This window comes from Chanos chanos, chromosome 7, assembly GCF_902362185.1.
Source record: "Chanos chanos chromosome 7, fChaCha1.1, whole genome shotgun sequence".
NCBI lineage: Eukaryota > Metazoa > Chordata > Actinopteri > Gonorynchiformes > Chanidae > Chanos > Chanos chanos.
The window spans coordinates 44,956,239-44,976,575 of record NC_044501.1 but is presented as its reverse complement, the minus strand read 5'-3'; the positions used below and the strand labels follow the sequence as shown (position 1 = coordinate 44,976,575).

Here is a 20,337-nt window from a genome sequence, read left to right as displayed (position 1 = left end):
CGCGCACACACACACATACACACACACACACACACACACACACACACACACACACACACACACAAAAGACAGATTGTCCAAGTCACCATCAGCTGTTCCCAGAAACTCCAACATAGCATTATGCTGTCTCTCTCTCTCTCTCTCTCTCTCTCTCTCTCTCTTGCTCTCTCTTTGTACAGATTCAGGACAGATATTATTTCAATATGGATTCTTATAATCTTATAGAATTTCCCCTATAGCTGAAGCACTCTAACCTCACCTTGTCTTTGAGAGAAGCTCTCTCTCTCTCTCCCTCTCTCTCTCTCTCTCTCTCTCTCTCTCTCTCTCTCAAGACAGACATTATTAAAACAACAGATAGCTCTCGACAGTAAAAGCAACACCACCAATAAAAATCCTGACCCTAAACAACATCTTTTAGAAAAGTGGTAGCATATGTTCACGTACGTCCATGTATGAGATGCAGGAGGAGGAGTTTTCTAATCTGACAGAGACGTGGGTGGGGCCAATCTGCATGCTTCACGCCCAGCCTTCGGCCTGCTGTCGGAATACATCATCTTATTGGCCGTGCTGACATTAGCTGGTAGCAAATGCATTGGAGTGAACTAGAGCACCTCGTCACCACGGCGACTGCTCGACTGTATACCGGACACCCTTGTTGTCACCTTACTCCTGCTGTCCAACAGCGTCCTTATTTTTAGCAAGGGTTTAAGCCCTCAACAAAACTTAATATGGAAATGGAATCCTGTCCCTCTGTAGTTAAACCACTCTCACCTTCCACTCTCTTTGAGTGAAGGTATCTCTCGCTCTCTCTCTCTCTCTCTCTGGTTTTCTCTTTTTCTGTCCTGGCCATGTATCTCCGCCACCAGCGAGTCCCTCTGAAGAGGTGGCAACTGTAAACCTAGTCCCTCCCCAATATCCACCTATTTTTTCCATCTAGGCAATGAATCCCAGTCAGCTTTTGCGTCTCAGACCTCCCCATGCCTTTTCAGTGGTGCCCTTTCCCCTTCAATCAGCTCATCGTCACTTAGTTTTCTGACAACTTCCCCTCACACACCCTCATCCATCACTGGACCCAACCCCTCCGAACCTTAGCGAGCAAGCGAGTGTGTGTTTTTTTAAAAAGGGGGGGGTTTACTGTCCGACCTGCTCTTCTTCTGGGTGGCGGGCACACGAACCGGACCTTGTTCCTGCTACCTTTATTTTCCCCACCTTCTTAGTTAGGAACAAAGTAAAAAAACAACAAACACTAGAACCGCAGTAACCTCTCGTCATTTTCGATTGATCGTTCGTTTTTTTTTTTTTTTTAAACATTAAAGGGAACATGAAGTGGGGCTGGGTGTTTGTGGGAGTTCTTCTCTCCTTAGGCAGTCTCTGCTGGGGAGAGAAAGGTCTGGAGATCCCCGAGTACGATGGCAAAGACCGCGTCCACGACCTCACCAACAAGAACTACAAGTCTGTGATGAAGCAATACGATGTGATGGTCATCTACTACCACGCGGCTGTTGGCGCGGACCACATGTCCAAGAAGCAGTTTGAAATGGAGGAACTGGCCTTGGAGGTGTGTTTTTTCTGATCGCTCATACCTTGAGGGGATAAAAAAAAAAAGAAGGATAGAAAATTGGAAAGAAGGGAGGATAAGAGATGATTTGATAATTGAGATGGATAGAGGGGGTTTAGACCGGCTTAAGTCGAGACAGAGAGGGGTCATGCATGGGGGGGGGGGGGGGTCATAACACGGGAGGGTTAAGAATCGTGCGGTATCTCTGGAAGCTCTCCGCGGAGCGATGGAACCGTTCCAATTCCTCACGTACGCATCTCCTGTTGACCAATGCCAAACATCTGCAAGTTATGAGTAAGACTCCAGCTGGATCGGAAAAGGGAGAACTGAACACTGTGTGAGACTTGGCAGATGAACCTAGAGTTGTTGTAACATACACTTTATAAAGGCGCAGGTGGCAAATGACAAAAAGGTTTGGGTTTCAAAGGGTCTAGGAGTCAGCGCAATGGGATTTCACGGGATTGGTGTTGTGACAGATCGCTTCATCATGATTGGCTAAGGAAATATGTGTGAACAATCAGAGTCAGATCCTCAAAACGTGTTACCGGGTAGGTTAGAGGAGTGGGTCGTTAGATTGGCATAAACCTTACTGGTCTATACACTACACAAGATTAAGAATGAACCTACGCCAACCTGAAGAGAAGATTCATGTAGTTTTCCTCAGATTATCATCCTTGCATGTTCTCCAGAAGGATCTCTTTTTGTAGAGGAGAAAAAAGGACAAAAAGTAGAGGGAGGCAAGTTGTCTTCTCAACCGTTAAAGGTCTGATGGTGTTGGTTGATGATGCAGCAAAATGCATGTCCACAGCAAAACTGTCTGTGTACAGGCACGCAGGTAGGCAATGATTTGTTGCTGTGATTGACTGCAATAAACAGATCAGGACAAAAGAGGGAATCCTCTTTCTTCCTCTATCTGTTTTTCTGTCTGTGGCTGCTGGGTTAGATGGCTTTAATCACACACACACACACACACACACACACACACACATTGTTCACAATGATCTGACAGCTGAATGAGTCCAGCAAACATAAGGCTTATACCAGCCTAGTTTAAGAGGCTGTGTTAAACTTATTCTTACACATTCCACATAAATACCCAATGAATTTAAGGTTCTAATATGCCCATCTATGTAATATTACTGATAGTCTACCTGTTTTAGAAATTTGTTTCTCACCATGATGCAGCATTGTGTTTACATCATAAATCTCCACCTGACATCTGACGTAGATGACTGTGGCAGGATTTTGCCCTGATAAATTGTTTAGGTGAGGTCGGAGACCGTTTCCGCAACGGAGACGGAGTTGTCTGAATAGTTCATTTATTGTGAGCTTTTTCTTATGACCCAAACACAGGAAAATTGAATACAAGGTTAGAATGAAGTGTCCTGTTGTAGAGGTGGCTTGTGGTGAGGATAGAACAAACAGACAGAGAAATACTCGACACCTAAAAAAGGCAATAAGTGACTAAAACTAGCATTGCTGAGCATGGCAAAACGCAGAAACAGTGATGGATAGGACATTTCATGCGAACCTGGCGGCTAGCTAAAACGTAACCTCCTGTTTCCTCCGCCTATAAGCCTTTCAGAAACAGAAATGACACGGTGATACCTGCTGACGTTGTCAGCATCCTTCACCCTTCGCTCGGAGAGGTCAAATATGTCTGAGAAGTTCGTCTGACATTACTGATACACGTGTGCCTCCCAAACGCGCTAACGTTAGCAAGTCCGGTCGAGCTCATAGTGACACTCTAAACCTGTACAGGCAGCCTAAGACTCCTCCTCCTCCTCATTACAGATGATCTACGAAATGCACCAAACAGTCATCCATATAGATATATATATATATATATATGAAACACCGGCTTCCAACTCTGGGCAGCTCTGGCTCTTGAAACGCAGACTGAACCGCTTTGATTGTTCAGTGTTACGTTGTGGTTGTGTTGGGTTATTCTAAGATTGGCTGGATTGAAAAATCCCATTTTTGGTAATCCTACTGCAGGACACCCATGGCTCTAGAAGTGTTTTTTTTTAACTGTATCTCCATGCTCTAGCACATCTGTTTCAGCTAATCAAAGGCTGGGCAATCAAAAAACAAAGAAAAAAAAAGAAAAGAAAAAAAAGAAAAAGAAGAAAAGCACTCCAGGGGCAGGATTCAGAAATGCAGCTTTAATAAAGTTCCACTCAAAATGATCTGTCATATCCTGTCCCTCTCTGCTTCCTCTTTCTGCTACAGACCATAAAAAAATCCCCTACCGGACCATAATCACAGTATTTATGATCTATCATCTATTTATGAAGTCTCCTGATTAAGACCTCGTAGAAAGGTTTTTTTGGTTTTTTTTTTTTAATTTGGTATTTTACAGCAAGAACATACACTGGAGGATGTCTATCTTGTGAGCTAATCTGTGGAAGATAACATCGGCTAGAGACTCTATGTACATAATTACATGTGACCAAGACGACCTTTAACCTTTGCTTTTCAGCACATTCCGCTGCTTAGATCTGACTGCAACTCAGAGGAATAGAGTGACAGTGTCAGTTTTCTAGACCTCATTCAGCAAACCACCATAAAACCATATGCTCATGCTTGCTCTCCTCTCTCTCTCTCTGTCTCTCTCTCGCTCTCTCCCCCCCCCCCACTCCCTCCTTTTCTCAGTTAGGGTCCAATACACAGAAAAGCAGAAAGCCTCATTTTGTGAAATAACACTGCGATTGTTTGCTTTGTCTGTGCTGGGCTTTGTAAATCCCTTTAGTTATCAAATTCTCGTCATGGTAACCAGAGCATCATTAAAAGCCTCTGACAGTTGCTCTCCTCAGTAATGTTTGTGTGTTAGAGTTGGCATCAGAGCTTTCTTTCAGGTGGTTTTCCCCTGAAGCACACACTTCAAATACAGTGGCAAATTTCTAGAATATTCCAAATCATGTCGTTGTACCCAGGGCACAGCAGAAAAAAACATGTCTCGTAGGTGGAGTAATTAGTCGCACTGTTGAGCAATATTGCTTTGTAGAGAGAAATTCTGCATATTAAAGCTATAATAGTTACATCTGAGTTTTGATTTTATTTATTTTATTTATGTATTTTGAGGTATGGCATTGTCTTTGTGCTGGGAGATTAACATAAAGAAACAAACAGAATAAAGATAACTAAAGAACTAAAAGGCTTGAAAAATGAAAAGGGACACATTGGTATTCTCAGCTGTGAGCAAAATGACTATTCAAGACAGCATTAACAACTGGAAGCTGCAGTACTCACTTTGGTGGTACCTTAACGCAAATTCTAGAAGTCCTCCCCTCTAGACATTAATGCCCTCAATTAAAGAAGCTTTTTTTGGTTGATGTCATAAATTCTCACTATACCTGCTGTCTCTGTACGAAACTTAGAATGTCCTCCTCTCCAAACGTGCTCCTGCCCTTCTGGAAATCTAGTATCGTATCGTCACAGATACCTTCCCAGTTTGAACCCTTTCGAATGATCGTGCTCTAGGAACACATGGACTACATCCAAATCAGAAGCGGTGTCATTCACAACCGATTATAAACTCATTGGCCAACACGCAAGCCTGGAGGGAACTCTCAGGTCATGTGACTCAGCAAGACACGGATACCTCGTGTGCATGATGTAATTGCAATACGCTTAATCGTCCTCTTGAGTCGTTCTGGCGCGTAAATAAAGATGTATGAAAACCACAATTCACATGATCAAGAAACAGAAACAGAAAAATAGATATCCACTCTGTCAATGCCTCTTCCTTGTCTTGAGCTTTAACCATCTAAAAGAGAGAGCCAGCCAGTGATTCCAAAGCCAACAGACTTTAACAGTCGAACAGGAAAAAGCTGAGGGGCATGAGAGCCTGTGGCAGAGATGAGAGATTACAGTGTGACAGACGATTTGCTATGACAGATAGCTGATGTTGGGTATTTGTGCGTGTTGGAGGCTCGGAGTCAGAGAGTCAAACGCTTTGTTTCAACGGGTTTCTTTTGTTTTAGGTCAGGGATTTATTGGGACCTGCATTCACATGCAGTTCTACAAATGGTTTAAAAACAACAACAACTAAAAAAGACACAAATATCAGTATCTCTGTTTTGTCTTTTCTAAAGAAGATACTGTGGAAAATCAGGAGACGCTTCGGCCCCATGATGTTCACAGAATGAATTCTTCTATCTTCTTCTTGTTTTGCTTTTCCAGAGCCAATCAGTCTTCTTTCTGTTCGAGGCAACCTCTCTCTCTCTCTCTCTCTCTCTCCCCCTCTCTATTTCTCGACAGCATCTAAATCAGATAGTTCTCACCAAGTACCTCTTGAGGAGATCGTTTGAAACACCCCATGCCCAACTCAGCAGAGACATGAACTCTTCGCGGGGATCTGATTGGCACTTGAGCTGACGCTGGTGCGAAGGGGCCCCTTGTCTATCAGGGGCGGAAGCTGAGAGTGACGAGGACTCAGCAATGCCTTTTCGACCCCACAGGTCCGCTAGAGAGTTGATTACGCTGATTAGTTTTCTGTGTAGGATCATTATCATCAACCCAGTCATCAATCTCAAACTCAACTCACTCTGACAATTAACCACAGATGCTGGTGAGAGGAACAGAAAAGAAATGACAGCAGTAGGAGGAAGCATCAGGGATGTATCTGTTTCTGTTTTTCTTTCCAAAAATGTCAGATGAACAGCGCGACTTTTAGCAAAGTTTGAATGAAAGTAGGGTTTCTGATGTACTGTGCAATGACTGCATTTTTTTAAATGGACATTTTTAATATATTTGGAACCGACTTTGACGTGGCACTAATTTAAATGTTCTACCTTTTTTTTTTCTTTTTTTTTTTTTTAAACAGTGGTTTCGGTTGAATTGAGTGGAGAAACTATGAATATTTAACATTTAATGGAGCAGGAAGTAGGCTCTGTTAATCGTGGAGGAAATTTGCTTGTGCTAAATTCACTCTGAGACGTTTAAATTAACACTTGCGTAGCTCATTTAAAACTGCCCGTTTAGCCATGCAAGCGTGTTGCACCTTGTTGCTCGTCTAGAGAAGTTTGAGCTTATATCAAAACCCCACACCAGTAAGCATTGTATCCAACATAGTATTGTTTTAAGAGGAGAAATTTGCTCTTTCCCAACCACATTAACACTACCACATTAGAGGTAAGCAAATTCTTGCAGGATTTGTATCAATCCATAGGGACTTTGATTGATCGATTGAGTTGTGTTAGACTGAGGGTATGACAAATCCCACAGGAGATTGGTATTAAGTGCTGTATTGAGGAAAGCACCACTGTAACTGAGTTATTATTTAGTTTGCAGTCTGGGCTGACCAGTCCCAAATCCCCTGTCTATGGCCCTGTTTGATGAGCGGTGCTACTTGCTGCATTTCTGCAGCGCTGGCTCAGAAACGGCCCGCGAGGCGCTCCGTATGTGTCAGCATATCCCGGACGGGCCAAAATAGTTTTCGCTGGCTGTGTCCGAGCGACTGGCTCGGGGCGGTGAGGGTGGGGGGGGTTTGGGGGGGTGCTAATTTTAGCCGCTGTGGCCATTTTTCCCCTCTGACATTCAGCTGCTCCATCGTCTTCTATCCAAGCTCATCTACACTACGCTACGCTATCAGCCAAGATCACACTCCCCCTCTTTCCAACTTTCAACACACACTCAACCTCTTTCTCTTTCTCTCTCTCCCTCTCTCTCTCTCTCTCTCTCTCTCTCTCTCTCTCCCTCTCTCTCTTTCTCTCTCTCTCTCTTTCTCTCTCTCTCTCTCTCTCCCTCTCTCTCTCTCTCTCTCTCTCTCTTTCTCTCTCTCTCCCTCTCTCTCTCTCTCTCTCTCTCTCTCTCTCTCTCTCTCTCTCTCTCTCTCGCTCAGGCTTCGTAATGCTATTAGTTTGCCCTCTACTGGAGGTGGGATCTTAATGAAGGGTTATGTATAAAGATGTCAGGTGAATTTCTAGTCATGACAGTTTGCCTCCCAGGCAGGCCTTGATTAACATACTCTGCCTCTCAATATGTTACTCAGCATAATACTAAGCACCAGTTGCATGGCATTCATGGGTCACGTTCATTTCTTCTGCTTGGTTGTCAAGGGAGATTAGCAGCATGGAATATCTGCGAGCTTAAACAGTTCTCTTGTGCCACTGACTTTAGCATTAACTGACATAAAGGTAGACTGTCTCTGCACACACAGCACAGCTCCTCTTGTCCACCGGTCATCTAGAACGTGCCATCTGGGAATCCGTCAGACATCCAGCAGACATCCATGACACAACATCTCTGCACAGTAACTTCTTTCTCACTTTAAAGAATAGGTCTGTGACTCCACATTCATTAAAAAAACAAAAAAAAAACAAAAACGGTGGATCGGAGATGTTTCCCACTTTCTCCAAGTTTTGCAGCCTGGGTAGAGGAGATGAAGTCAGCTGCTTCTTTCAGGTCACTCTGTTGTGTTTTGGTGCATGTGCTCGCGTATCTTATGATTTATGAATGACCTCGCGAGCTACATAATGGAAGGACACGTCTCGTCCGTGTCGGAAAACGGCGTGGAAATGCAGGAGAGCAAAGTGCTCCATGAAATATTTACAGAGGAGGATTCAGAGTCTTGGTGTCTACGTCGACGAGACGTCCCACACATTCCCAGAAGAAGCCACGTCCCAAGCAAGGAAATTCGAAGCCGAACTATCAGATCGTGTTCAAGACATCTGCATGGATCAGCTCGAGCTATGAGTTCTCTTTAGGGTTTTTCTTTTTCTTTTTTTTTTTTTTTTTGCCTCTCAGCATTAACATGTGGTCCTTTGTTTGAACTTGCATTAGAGTAATGTCTCATTGGACTTATCTTATTGTGTTTCAGAGAGGTCTCTCGTGAGCTGAATAGGCCTTCCAATGTGCTCTACAATCTTATCCTCACAAAAATGATAATAAGTGAATAGCGAAAGGGCAGAAGTAAATTAAGGCTTAGCTGCCGTAAAACAGCATTCAGCTCTACACGATGTATGCTGTATTTGTTTATGCGTGTGTACATATGTTGGACCCAGACCCACTGGTGGTGGATATGGATGGATTAGCCAATCATCTGTCAGGTTCAGTTTTACTGGCCACACAGCATGGAAATGTGGGAGACTTTCTCATAGCTCTAAAAGCAGAATTGCATAATTGCATGATCTTAGATTTTTTGGAAGAACTGCAGCTTTTGTGTGCGTGTGTGTGTGTGAGAGAGAGAGAGAGAGAGAGATGGAGAGAGAGGGAGAGAGAGAGAGAGAGAGAGAGAGAGAGAGAGGGAGAGAGACAGGGGGAGAGAGAGAGAGAGAGGGGGAGAGAGAGACAGAGGGAGAGAGAGAGAGAGAGAGAGAGAGGAGAGAGAGAGAGAGAGAGAGAGAGATGGAGAGAGAGAGAGGGAGAGAGCTGGAGAGAGAGAGAGAGGGAGAGAGACAGAGGGAGAGAGAGAGAGAAAGGAGGAGAGAGAGACAGAGGGAGAGATGGAGAGAGAGGGAGAGAGAGAGAGAGAGAGAGAGAGTACTGTAGGTGGGTGGGTAGGTGCGGGAGCATTTGAGATTGCTTTGTTTTCTATGTCTTCCGAGGTCACCTAGAGTAATATTACATAATACTGTTTGTGTATAATTCACTTTGTGTGTGGACCCACACACATTACTTATTTATCACTGAGCTTACAGGCACAGGGCATCTCTACTAAACATGAACAGGCCCAGCTATGTTCTCTGCAAATCAAATCTTATCTTATCGCTGTTAATAAAGATGTTGTTATAAGTATTACAAGTAGTTGTGTTAACTGAAATATATCAATTATTAAATGTGGGCATCGACGTATTTTACAGTAATCACAGAATTTCGCTGTTCAGTGACAATAAGCTGTAGTGTTGGAGAAGTAATTGTCTCTGTGGTGACATGAACTGTTAGAAGGTCCCTTTGGCATCTGTAACCAGATGACAGTGTTAGGTTATCTAATAAAGTGTTACTGAGTGATACATAGTCCTGGTTTTATACAGGCAGAGATCTCAGACATTTCAGGCGGTATTCCGAAACAGTATCTCACAGACCTTTCCATTGACATACTTGACATTGAATTGAATTACTTTCACTACCAACCCCCCCCCCCCCCCCCCCCCCCCCAAAAAAAAACCCCACAGCTAATAGAGCCATATATATACACAATAGAAAAAGAAAAAACAGATGGGGCCAGATCGAACCTGAAGCAAGCAGCATGAGACCCCCGAGAGTTCTTTTGTGTATCCTCTCGAGGATCCGCACGCCTCTCACGACCCCTGACAATAGCAGCTTCCACTTCAGTCTCGCTTAGACCGCCGCTGTGAAGATGAAGAAGCAGGAGCCCGTATCGTAGAGGCTCTCTCTCACAGACACTCAGCATTGTTCTCAAATCCCTTCCCGAGGATTCCCGAGGATTCCCGAGTTTAGGCCTCGCTAAACAAGCCCGAGTCTGTGCCCGCTGCGAAGTACACAACACTTACAGACAGTGATAATGCATTTTCGGACCTACGAGGGAAACCGCTCTTCACACTGAAGATATAAACGAGCTTCACACGGCTATTCCGCTGGAAGGAATTTTAGACATGTTCAGAGCCTGACAAGGAAGTTTCATAGTTTTTGCGTCGGTATTTTTATGTTTTTAATAACTTCTGAAGACTTCTGAAGGAAGACCACTGCTTATTGTTTTGTAAGAATTTTAAAACCTTTTTAAAACGTAGAAATGTATTCATTTTTTGCCGTCCCTACAAAGCTGGATGTAACCACTACTGTTCTTTCAGCTCATGGTTCCGTTTCATGAAGAATAGCTAGTCTTGTCAAGGTTTTGGGCCTTGTGACTTCCCACTCACTTACTTCAGACAATTTTTTTTTTTTTTTGCCAAGGTCAGAACAGGGGTCCTGCCAAACAAAAAGTGATTTTCGGTGGAGTCGTATGGCGTGGACCCTGAGTCATAATTCCCAGTTGGTGTGGAACAGATTGAGTCTCATGGGAAATTTGTCATCGATTTGGCAGTAGTTCTTTTTCCTCCTCGTGTTGTCTGAAGTAAGTGAGTCTTCTTTTATTCCACAAAAAACACATTCAGAGGACCTCCTCGTTTTGACAGTGTTTCAAAACATCTGAAATTCCCACGCAGTAAAGCTCTGTATTTACACTGTGACATTCCACTGAATTCATGTATGTTTTGATACATGATCAATATTCCTCTTGTTTTGTTTTGTTTTGTTTTGTTGCTGTTGTTGTTATTTTTTTCTTTTTGGCAACCCTATCATCTGCAGTTGTTGAAATTTTTCATGATAATACAAATTATGTTTGATAGAGAGAGAGAGAGAGAGAGAGAGAGAGAGAGAGAGACTCAAAGTGCCATGAAAACCCATACTCAGATGCTATAGTTGAACTTGGTGAGAAAACCCCAAGCTTAGCACAGCTCTCTGAGCGAAGCACAGAACCAATGTTAAAATGAAGAAATAATGAATGATAAAAGTGAAAAAGGCCAATTCTGATTGGATGTTCATTGCCTAATTTTACTCAATAGCAGAAAGTCCTAAAAATAACTTAATTTTTAAGCGTCTCATTTAAAAAAGAAAAATATTATGCATGGCTAGCATGAGAAATATGTAAAAGAAGATTACTGTTAGATTCAAGTTATGTAATATAACAGCATATCATTCATAACAGCATGCCTGTTTGCTGTGATAGGTGGAATGCTTATTGACACAACTGTGGTCTTGATCCAGACAGTGCAGCAGTGGACTCTTTTTACAGTTAGCCACACAGTCATAAGAGATAGACTAAACAGATGATTGGCTAATGACAGCAGGGGAACTGCTGTTGATTGGCTGGTGAAAAGTACTGTAGAGAACTGTCTGATTATTCAGCTCATTTTCTCTGTGCCTGTAAGTGAAGGAGCTGAAACTGTGTTATGCGATCTTTTAGCATCTTGCCCTGAAATTCCACACTCCTTAATATTAGCTTCTCTCTTCTCACGTTTCCAAGGGTAACGGGACTCTAATTCCTCAGTTCAAAGGCTAAAAATGAGCAGTAAATCAGTTTGACACGATAGCTCAAGGCCTGGCAGCTAATGTTTGCAGCTGACACCAATGCTAAATTTATGCACAAATTATTAAAAAAAAAAAAAAAAAAGGAAATTAAATTGGAGAGCATGTTTATTTGTCTTTGCTGTAATTGAAACAAATCTAATCTCAGTGTTGTCTCAGAGGGGGAAATTAAACTGCCTTTTCATAAATTTGCAGTGCAGTGTTTGAAAATTAGCCTGCTCTCACTTTGCCCACAAAATTACTCTAACTACGTGGGCTACCCGGCCTTTTGCTGCGTTATCAAACTCGCCATCATTCTTCAGACGTTTCGTTTCGCGGTTTTTGTTCCGCTGAGAGCTAGATAGCGTAGGTGAGTCACATTTGTCCTTGGCCTAGATAATTACATTTGGGGAGACGCAACAACAAAAAAAAAAAGAAAAGAAAAAGAAAGAAAGAAGAAAGGAAAAACAGCAGTAGTGATAACAACATCACAGGAGTTCCTACACCTTAGGCCTCACACACTGGCACATGTGTGGCACCCTACATTCGGCAGAAAACGGCAGAGGCGTTCACGATTTCACACTGTCAGAGGGACACTGAGAACACAGTTCCAGCATCAAACCCACCGACAAAAGGACAGAGGGAGCGATAGCGCGTTAGACAGACCCCCCCCCCCACACCCCCCACCCCTCCCACAAAAAAAATTTTAAGAAAGAGTGATGGATTTGGTGTCAACTATTGGATTCAGTGGCCCGCCCCCAACACACACGCACACGCACACACACACACACAGACACACGCATGCACACACCAGTTCAGTCCTATGTAACGAAGTGTACCAGGACCCCTCCTGGTAGCAACCCCAGATAGAACCTTATATAGCTTCAGCCCATTTGCTCCTCATATAAATACCCTTCATCTGACCAGTATGACCATGTCTGGGGATTCTGTGACCACTGGAACGTTGGGAAGAGTGGGGGGGGGGTGGACATCCTCTGTGTGCATATGTGTTTGTATGTATACATATATACAGACAGAGAGAGAGAAAGAAAGAGAGAGAGAGCGAGAGCGAGCTGGATAGATTTTGCTCCAAATTTAAAGAGTTAAATCAGATCTAGATGCTTTCAAAGCCTGTACATGATGAAATTAGCAAATTATACTCTGATCAATGTACGTATTTAGATAGATAGATAGATAGATAGATAGATAGATAGATAGATAGATAGATAGATAGATAGATAGATAGATAGATAGATACTTTGTTGAGGAAATTTAGGGGGAAAAGAAAAATACATGCTAAATGTGGAGTAGATAAGCAGAAAAAGTTAAAAAAAAAAAAAAAAGAAGAATCAGAAAGAGTGGAAAAGAAAGGGCGCACACAGACAGAGTTACTAGGTAGGCTGCCAACTTGCCTCAGCGCCAGAAGTGTATTTACCACAAACAAAAGAAAAAAAACAGTGTATACAAAAAAAAAATCACTGTGTATGTTAATGTAAACTTAACGCGGTCTGTGTCTAAGAGTTGTGCTTGACTGGTGCCACACACTGTTTATAATTCCATGTCTTTTTTTTTTTTTAGTTTATTCAAAAATGCAAAGCCTTGACAAGACCGAAAGAATTGAAAAAAAAAAAAAAAAAAAAAGAAGACAAAATTCACAGTGAACAAAGGAGGGACAGAACTCAAAGCTCTTAGAAAAGAACTAACCTGACCTCTGAAGTCAAAGCTTTAATTGCCTTTCTCTGTGTTATTACACAATAAAAGCAATTTGGCTTGACCCCTGAGAGGCAGCGAGGTCGTTTCGTCCCAGCCTTAAACGGACTTCTTCAAAACGGAGCTCGAACGAGGCGAGCCGAGACCCTTTGACATCGACATGAAAGAGGGTTTCCAAGCGATTCAGCTCCATACATATTGTCGCTGTTCAAAAACCCATTTGGTTCAATCTCAGTTTTTGAACTATGACTAGTGGCTGGCCGTGTGGTTCATCTGAAGCAATTATAGTAATAATAAAACTGTAGAAACATGAGGGGGATGTGGTAGGTGGTGTCAAACAGACTGCTTGTACAAGCTGTCGTTTTTGAGTCATTTCTGACTCATTATATCTGTCATCGCCAACTAACAAACTGTGCTGGACTTCAGACCAACAGGTTGTTATCACAGAGTATATTTAGCGCGCCGTTGTAGTATGTAAATAATAACATGACTCTGAAACGTCCTGTAGCAGTCGAGAGCGAAGGGTCTTTTTCTGCGCCTCAGTTTATCAGGGGCCTGGTGAAGACCCTGGAATATTTTAACACCATAAATGAGGCGAAACATGAGCAAGGACTGAATTCTGTCTGAATTTGTCAGTGGTGAATGGGATGTCTGAGAAGGTTGGAAAGAGCAGAGAATGCTGCTAGCATCGCTGCCTGTTTGTGTTTGTCGTTATCCGTCAGTTGTCCTCTGTGTTTAGACGGTTCTGGTCTCTGTGGGTGGTTGTGTGAGTGTGTCGTTGGCTGTCATGTGGAGGTATCATTTGGCTGGTTACTGTCTTTGACCTGTGCGTTTTATCTGATTCTGTCTTCTGTCAGTTGTCCTCTGTGTTTAGACGGTTCTGGTCTCTGTGGGTGGTTGTGTGAGTGTGTCGTTGGCTGTCATGTGGAGGTATAATTTGGGTGGTTACTGTCTTTGACCTGTGCGTTTTATCTGATTCTGTCTTCTGTCAGTTGTCCTCTGCTCTAAAGGGTGACTTGACTTCTCTCTACAGTTGCTAACAAGTCCCGCCGCCCTGACGTACCAGGTATGTTCGGGTCCCGAAACGATTCTTCTTTCTTTCTTTCTTTCTTTCTTTCTTTCTTTTACTCTTTCTTTTAATTCTTTGCACTCGCTCGCTTGCTCCCTCTCTCTCTCTCTCTCTCTCTCTCTCTCTCTCTCTCTTTCTGAGCAGCCTGGTGTATAATCAAAGCCACTCTTTGAAAACCTCAACGGCATCTTTGCCCTCCCGTTTAAACGGATCAGAGTAAACTACCTGGCTGACGTAAGGACATAGAGGTTAGCCAGTCAAGGGATGGGTGCTGTTTTACGGTTTTTTGGGATGTGGTCTGTGCTTCTCAGTGGCAGGGAGCGTCTGAGAGAATGAAGCCTTTTATGCAACGCCGCTGACATGGCCGACACCGCACCGTTTAAAAACAAACAAACAAACAAACAAACAACAAATACAAAAGCTGCTCTTAACTCGTCTCACCCAACTCGATATCAACCCAACCGTCCTGGTCCTATCAACTCTTCAAGAGAAATGCGCTCTTCAAGAGTGGATAGTTTGTCCCATCAGCTTTGACACACAAAAGATGTTGTAAGGGCTGTGCTGGCAGCCATTTTGGCTCTACAGATAGATGATGGGACAATATTTCAGGGGCTTTAATGACAGAGAGGCTGAAACTGATCTGTCACAGTGTCTCCCCTAGATACTGACCTGGCTGGAAATATCACAACCATACTGTCTGCTTCTGAGTGACATACAGAGCGCCTGGTATCTATCTATCTATCTATCTATCTATCTGTCTGTCTGTCTGTCTGTCTGTCTATCTATCTATCTATCTATCTATCTATCTATCTATCTGTTTGTCTGTCTGTCTGTCTGTCTGTCTATCTATCGACTGTCATACTAAATGATGATGAATAATTGTTATTTTCATTATTATCTATAGAATAGAACAGAATAGAATATAAATTTTAATTGGTATTATTAAAGCCAGAAGAGAAAAGCTGAAATTTTATACAGGATGGAGGTTTAAAAGCTGAATGGGACAAGATTCAACTGGATTCAAACCCTCTGAAATACTCATTCTGATTCATTCATCACAGGTAAATGTGTTTACGTAGTCAAAATGAATACCTGCCATAGTATTTACGAGGGGTCAGTGAGAGTCAGGAGGTTTTTATACTAAGAACCACAAAATCACATTTTTTTTTTGTTTGTTTGTTTGTTCTTTCAATTTTAGACACTTCACATGAATGAGTAAATTCAGTTTTAACATGTACATTTGCCTTACCTCATTTTAGCAACCTCCCCTTTCTCTCAGACACAGTGATTCTCCCTGAAAACATAACCCATTAAAAGATTAAAAAAAAGTGTGAGATTTGTTTTCACGTCCTCTCCGTTTATGTATTTCAGTTTAGCGCAGTTTCATCATTCAAAATTTATACACGTTCTTGATACGGGCGTCTTTTGGGCCATTTGAAAAAAAAAAAAAAAAAGAAAAGAAAGGAGGATGATTTGTTTTTGTTATTGAACTTGAAGGGTAAACAGTTTGGCGTACCTGAACAGTTTACTTTAAGACCTACGTTGGAGGTCAGCTTCATTACCGGATACCTACTACCTACTAGAAGAGACTTTAACAATTCAAACTTTCTCTTACAAAAGTATATATATATATATATATATATATATATATATATATATATATATATATATTTTTTTTTTTTTTTTTTTTTTTGGACCTGTTTTGCTGATTGGATTTGAAGAATCCAGTCTGTGTTATCTGAGAGCAGAGTTTCTGTGTGACAGAGGTTTGAACCTGTCCTCTGCCTCCCTTGCGTCAGGACCGTGCTGCTGGAGAAGAAGTCTTTTATCCAGTCAAACGCTATTCAAAACCATAAGGGTCAGATGTACGTCTTTCATTAAACAGAGAGAAAATGTTATTATTGTGAAGCATGTGTATGTCAATGGCTATGTTTTATGGTCCTGGGCTCTCACTATGAACAGGGCTCCACAGGGCTGCAAGGAGATCTTTAGGTGTTAGTGTGTGTGGATGTTTGTGTGTGTGTGTGTGTGTGTGTGTGAGACAGAGAGAAAGAGAGAGAGAGAGAGCGTGCATACTTGCATGAAATTATATTAGCATACACAATTATGTATGTGAGATGTGTGAATATACGTCGACGTATATATGTGTTTTTTTTTTTTTTCTTCTGTTGTGTGTGTGTGTGTGTGTGTGTAGTATGTTTGTGTGTGTGTGCGTGCGTGTGTGTGTCTGTGTATGTGCGTGCATGTATGTGTATGTGTGTCTGTATGTATGTGTGTGTGTGTGTGTGTGTGTGTGTGTGTGTGTGTGTGTGTGTGTGTGTGTGTGTGTGTGCATGCATGGGTCTGTGTGTGTGTGCATGCGTAGGTCTGTGTGTGTGTGTGTGTATGTGCAGGTGTGTGCATGTGTGCAGTACATATGTGTGTAGTGTGGGTTAGTGTGCATGCATGTGTGTGTGTGTGTGTGTGTATGTGCGTGCCTGTATGTGTGTGCGTGTGCGTGTGTGTGTGTGTGTGTGTGTGTGTGTGTGTGTACATGTGTAGTATAATCTGTGGTTTTCATTTACAAAATATGAGCACTCGTCCTCCTTCCCTATGTGCACCTGTTGCTCTTCCTCGCTCCTCTGACAGAGAAGCTAAAAAAAATGCCCCGCCCTCTTTTCTGCAGCGCCAAAGTCCTCATACAGAGGGTGTTTTCTCAGTGGTCAAACCAACTGTCCATCAATGGCTCTAATTTCATTCAGATTTAGAAAGTGCAGGGGCAGCGTTCTAAGGTTTTTGCTTTTAAGGCCTTATCTCTTGCTGTAGGCATGCTGTGGTTAAGGTGTGCACATACATCAAGCATATTTTGGGGGGGGGGGGGGGGGGGGGGCATTTTCTTCTTTTACAGTACACCCGAGTGTATAATGCTTCAGTTTTTAGTCTAGGCAAGATTACAATGGAAGGAAAAAATCCTTTATCAGACATCTTGAAGAAAGAAAAATGATAGCTATGAGAAAAGCTGAAAAACACTCACTCTCTCTCCCTCTCTCTCTCTCTCTATCTCTCTCACTCTCTCTGACTCTCCCTCCCTCTCGCTCTCTCTCTCTCATACATGCCCACACAAACACAAAAACATACAAAAAACTCCAAAGATTTTCTTGACCTGCGTTTTTTTTTTTTTTTTTTGGTGTGTGCAGCTTGCCGCGCAGGTACTGGATGATCTGGACGACGAGGATATCGGATTCGGCCTGGTCGACGAAAAGAAGGACATCGCTGTCGCTAAGAAGCTTGGTAATCCTCCAATCTCTTCAAATCCTCAGTCACCTTCCGTCCCGTCAGTAATTCTGTCACTCTGTATCCCATTTCCAGTCAGGAGACACAAATGAAACATTCGATTAAAAAGACTCAAGCACACCACCGGCGCAAGAGATTTGTGTTTTTGAAACGCATTACATTGTCGAATTTTCGGTTACAGTAGACATTTTTTCTGGAACATAGGAACCTCTAGTGGTTGATTCATGGTAGTTTCACTTCATGTAAGGTTTTTTTTTTTTTTTTTGGTCAAAGGACTGTTTTAAATTGCAAAATATTGCCTCCCTATGGCCAGTCCTTGGCATTGCATTTGATGCTGAGCTCCTAAGGGTGTATCTGTTACATGCTTTTACAAGAACCCTAGCCCTCTGAAAGAAACAATTCAAAATCTCAAATGATTTTATTCTAACTCTTTTCCTTTTCAATGTCAGTGTAATAATCTTGTGTTTTCATGAAGCATATAAATACTCGACTAACACTGTTACACATCTGCCTGCATCCCTTCTCTTTATTTGGGACTGAATCTCCTGGTTCAGGTCTGGAGGAGGTTGACAGCATCTACATCTTTGCCGATGATGAGATCATCGAGTATGACGGACAGCTTGCCGCAGACACCCTGGTGGAATTTCTCTACGATGTAAGTGACAGGGTTCAAGTTCTCCGTACAGTTCCTCATCCCCGTGTCGATTAGTGATGATTGACAGATATTCCAGAGTACAGTTTCACCACCCCTTGTAATCTTTTTTTTCTGTTTTCCGACTTTTCTGTTCTTTTTTTCTTGTCTTCTTCTTCTTCTTCTTCCTCTTCTTCTTCTTCTTCTTCTCTTTTTTTCGTCCCAGGTGATCGAGGAGCCCATTGAAATTATCGATAACGAGAGGGAACTGAATGGTTTCCACAACCTTGATGAAGACGTTAAGCTAGTGGGTTACTTCAAGAGCGAAAAGTCTCCCCGTAAGTGAACGATGTCAGAGCACAATGCAGTTTTACCTTTAAAAACAAACAAACGAGCACAAGAAAAACTTTTTTTGTGTGTGTGTGTGTGTGGGTCCACTTTGTACAAAGGGTTAATAAATGAAACTAATGGTGGAGAAATTTGCTCATATAGGTTTTCCTCATTGACATGTTCAGTCGCATGGTCTCATTTTACTGGATCTCCATTGCACCCCCCCCCCCCCCCAAAACAAAAAGATATCAATATATGTGTGAGGACTGCACCATATAGTGCATGCTTGCACATGTCTGCCAATACAAATGAGATCGATTCAGGTGAATAAGGGCATGTTTCTATTCAACGTTTCAGACTTTATTGAATATGACGATGCCGCAGAGGAGTTCCACCCCTTTGTGAAGTTTTTTGTCACCTTTGACTCCAAGGTAAGAGCACAACCAGAAAAGCAGGAGAACAGTCGGATTGCAACTCTTGTCAGGAGGTTATTAACCCATATATTTATATTTACACGGACATACAGGGTAACGACTTGCAGAGGTGCATTTTGTTGAGCTGCAAAACCGTAGAGATGGTTTAAAATGCTCTTCCACCTGTGATCTCTGTCTCTGAACTAGATCCCAAAACACAACAGATCACATTATGTAGTGGGTCGAAAATTTAAATTCCTCGGACCAATTTATGGGTCGACGATACGGATATGGACATCTAATGTAACATTTTAATTCAATACCATTCATATACATTAGTGCAACGACTCCATGGCTAAGGTTTTGTTTGTTTGTTTTTTGTTGTTGTTGTTGTTGTTGTTCTTGCTGTTGTTTTCTCCGTGATGCTGAGCGTTTTCCATACTAACCAATCGAGTCGTGGGCCTGGTTTCCTTCTCACACTCTGTTCAGATCGCTAAGAAGCTGAAACTGAAACTGAATGAAGTCCATTTCTACGAGCCCTTCATGGAGGAACCGGTGCCCATCCCCGGAAGGCCCTACACGGAGGCCGAGCTGGTCGACTACATCGAGGAACACGACAGGTTGGTTCTCTGCTCTTATCCCGCACACCAGCGCCTTCTGCGACGGGCGGGGGGTTTGTTAAAGGCACTCATTTAGCAGACGAATGGCCGTCTACGTAAGGAAGAAGCTGCAGACGGAGAGGACGGACGCATCGGTTAATCTGTCCAATCTGTGTCTCTCCCCGATTTCAGACCGACGCTGAGGAAGCTGGAGCCCCACAGTATGTATGAGACATGGGTAAGAGAAGAGAGCACCTCACCGATGTTCTGAGTCACCAACCCTGCACCCGGGTCAGGCTTCCCCACAACCCCCCGCCACCTGGAGGGTCAAAGTCCCACCGCCTTCGACCCTCATCTCGTCAGAAACGGGTCGTTGTTTTTTTTTTTTATAAACACGAAAAAGACGTGTATGCGGTTTCCAATCAGAAATGACAGCGATTGGTTTACTGATTGATTGAAACAAAAAAAACAGCATGGATTTGGCCCTCCAGGACCAGATTGTTGGGGAACCTGCAATGCAGGGCCTTTTGCTCTGGACCAAAAGGCCTGACACATAACACAGATATCAATACACGTCAATCTTCAGCCAATGCTGAAACCGTGTAACATTAATGAAAAACCATGCAGCACAGCATGTTAAATATGCTACGTACTTAATATGATGTCTGATTGAGCTCAAATATCGCTGCTCGTCAAACTGTCATGTCAGATTTAAAGAATACTTGCCATCAGCACTTCACAGTGAA

At 42.7% G+C, this 20,337-nt stretch overlaps 1 protein-coding gene across 1 annotated transcript in view; it reads left to right on the top strand.

Annotated features, from left to right (window-relative positions):
* Positions 1-1,321: 1,321 nt before the first annotated feature.
* Positions 1,322-20,337, top strand: part of casq1b (calsequestrin 1b) — a 20,340-nt gene continuing 1,324 nt past the window's right edge. Inside the window, exons 1-8 of the mRNA XM_030779439.1 lie at positions 1,322-1,558; positions 14,310-14,342; positions 17,522-17,615; positions 18,173-18,273; positions 18,476-18,587; positions 18,937-19,010; positions 19,482-19,612; positions 19,784-19,829. Coding sequence (XP_030635299.1) covers positions 1,322-1,558; positions 14,310-14,342; positions 17,522-17,615; positions 18,173-18,273; positions 18,476-18,587; positions 18,937-19,010; positions 19,482-19,612; positions 19,784-19,829 — 828 coding nt within the window. The remainder of the gene's footprint in view (positions 1,559-14,309; positions 14,343-17,521; positions 17,616-18,172; positions 18,274-18,475; positions 18,588-18,936; positions 19,011-19,481; positions 19,613-19,783; positions 19,830-20,337) is intronic.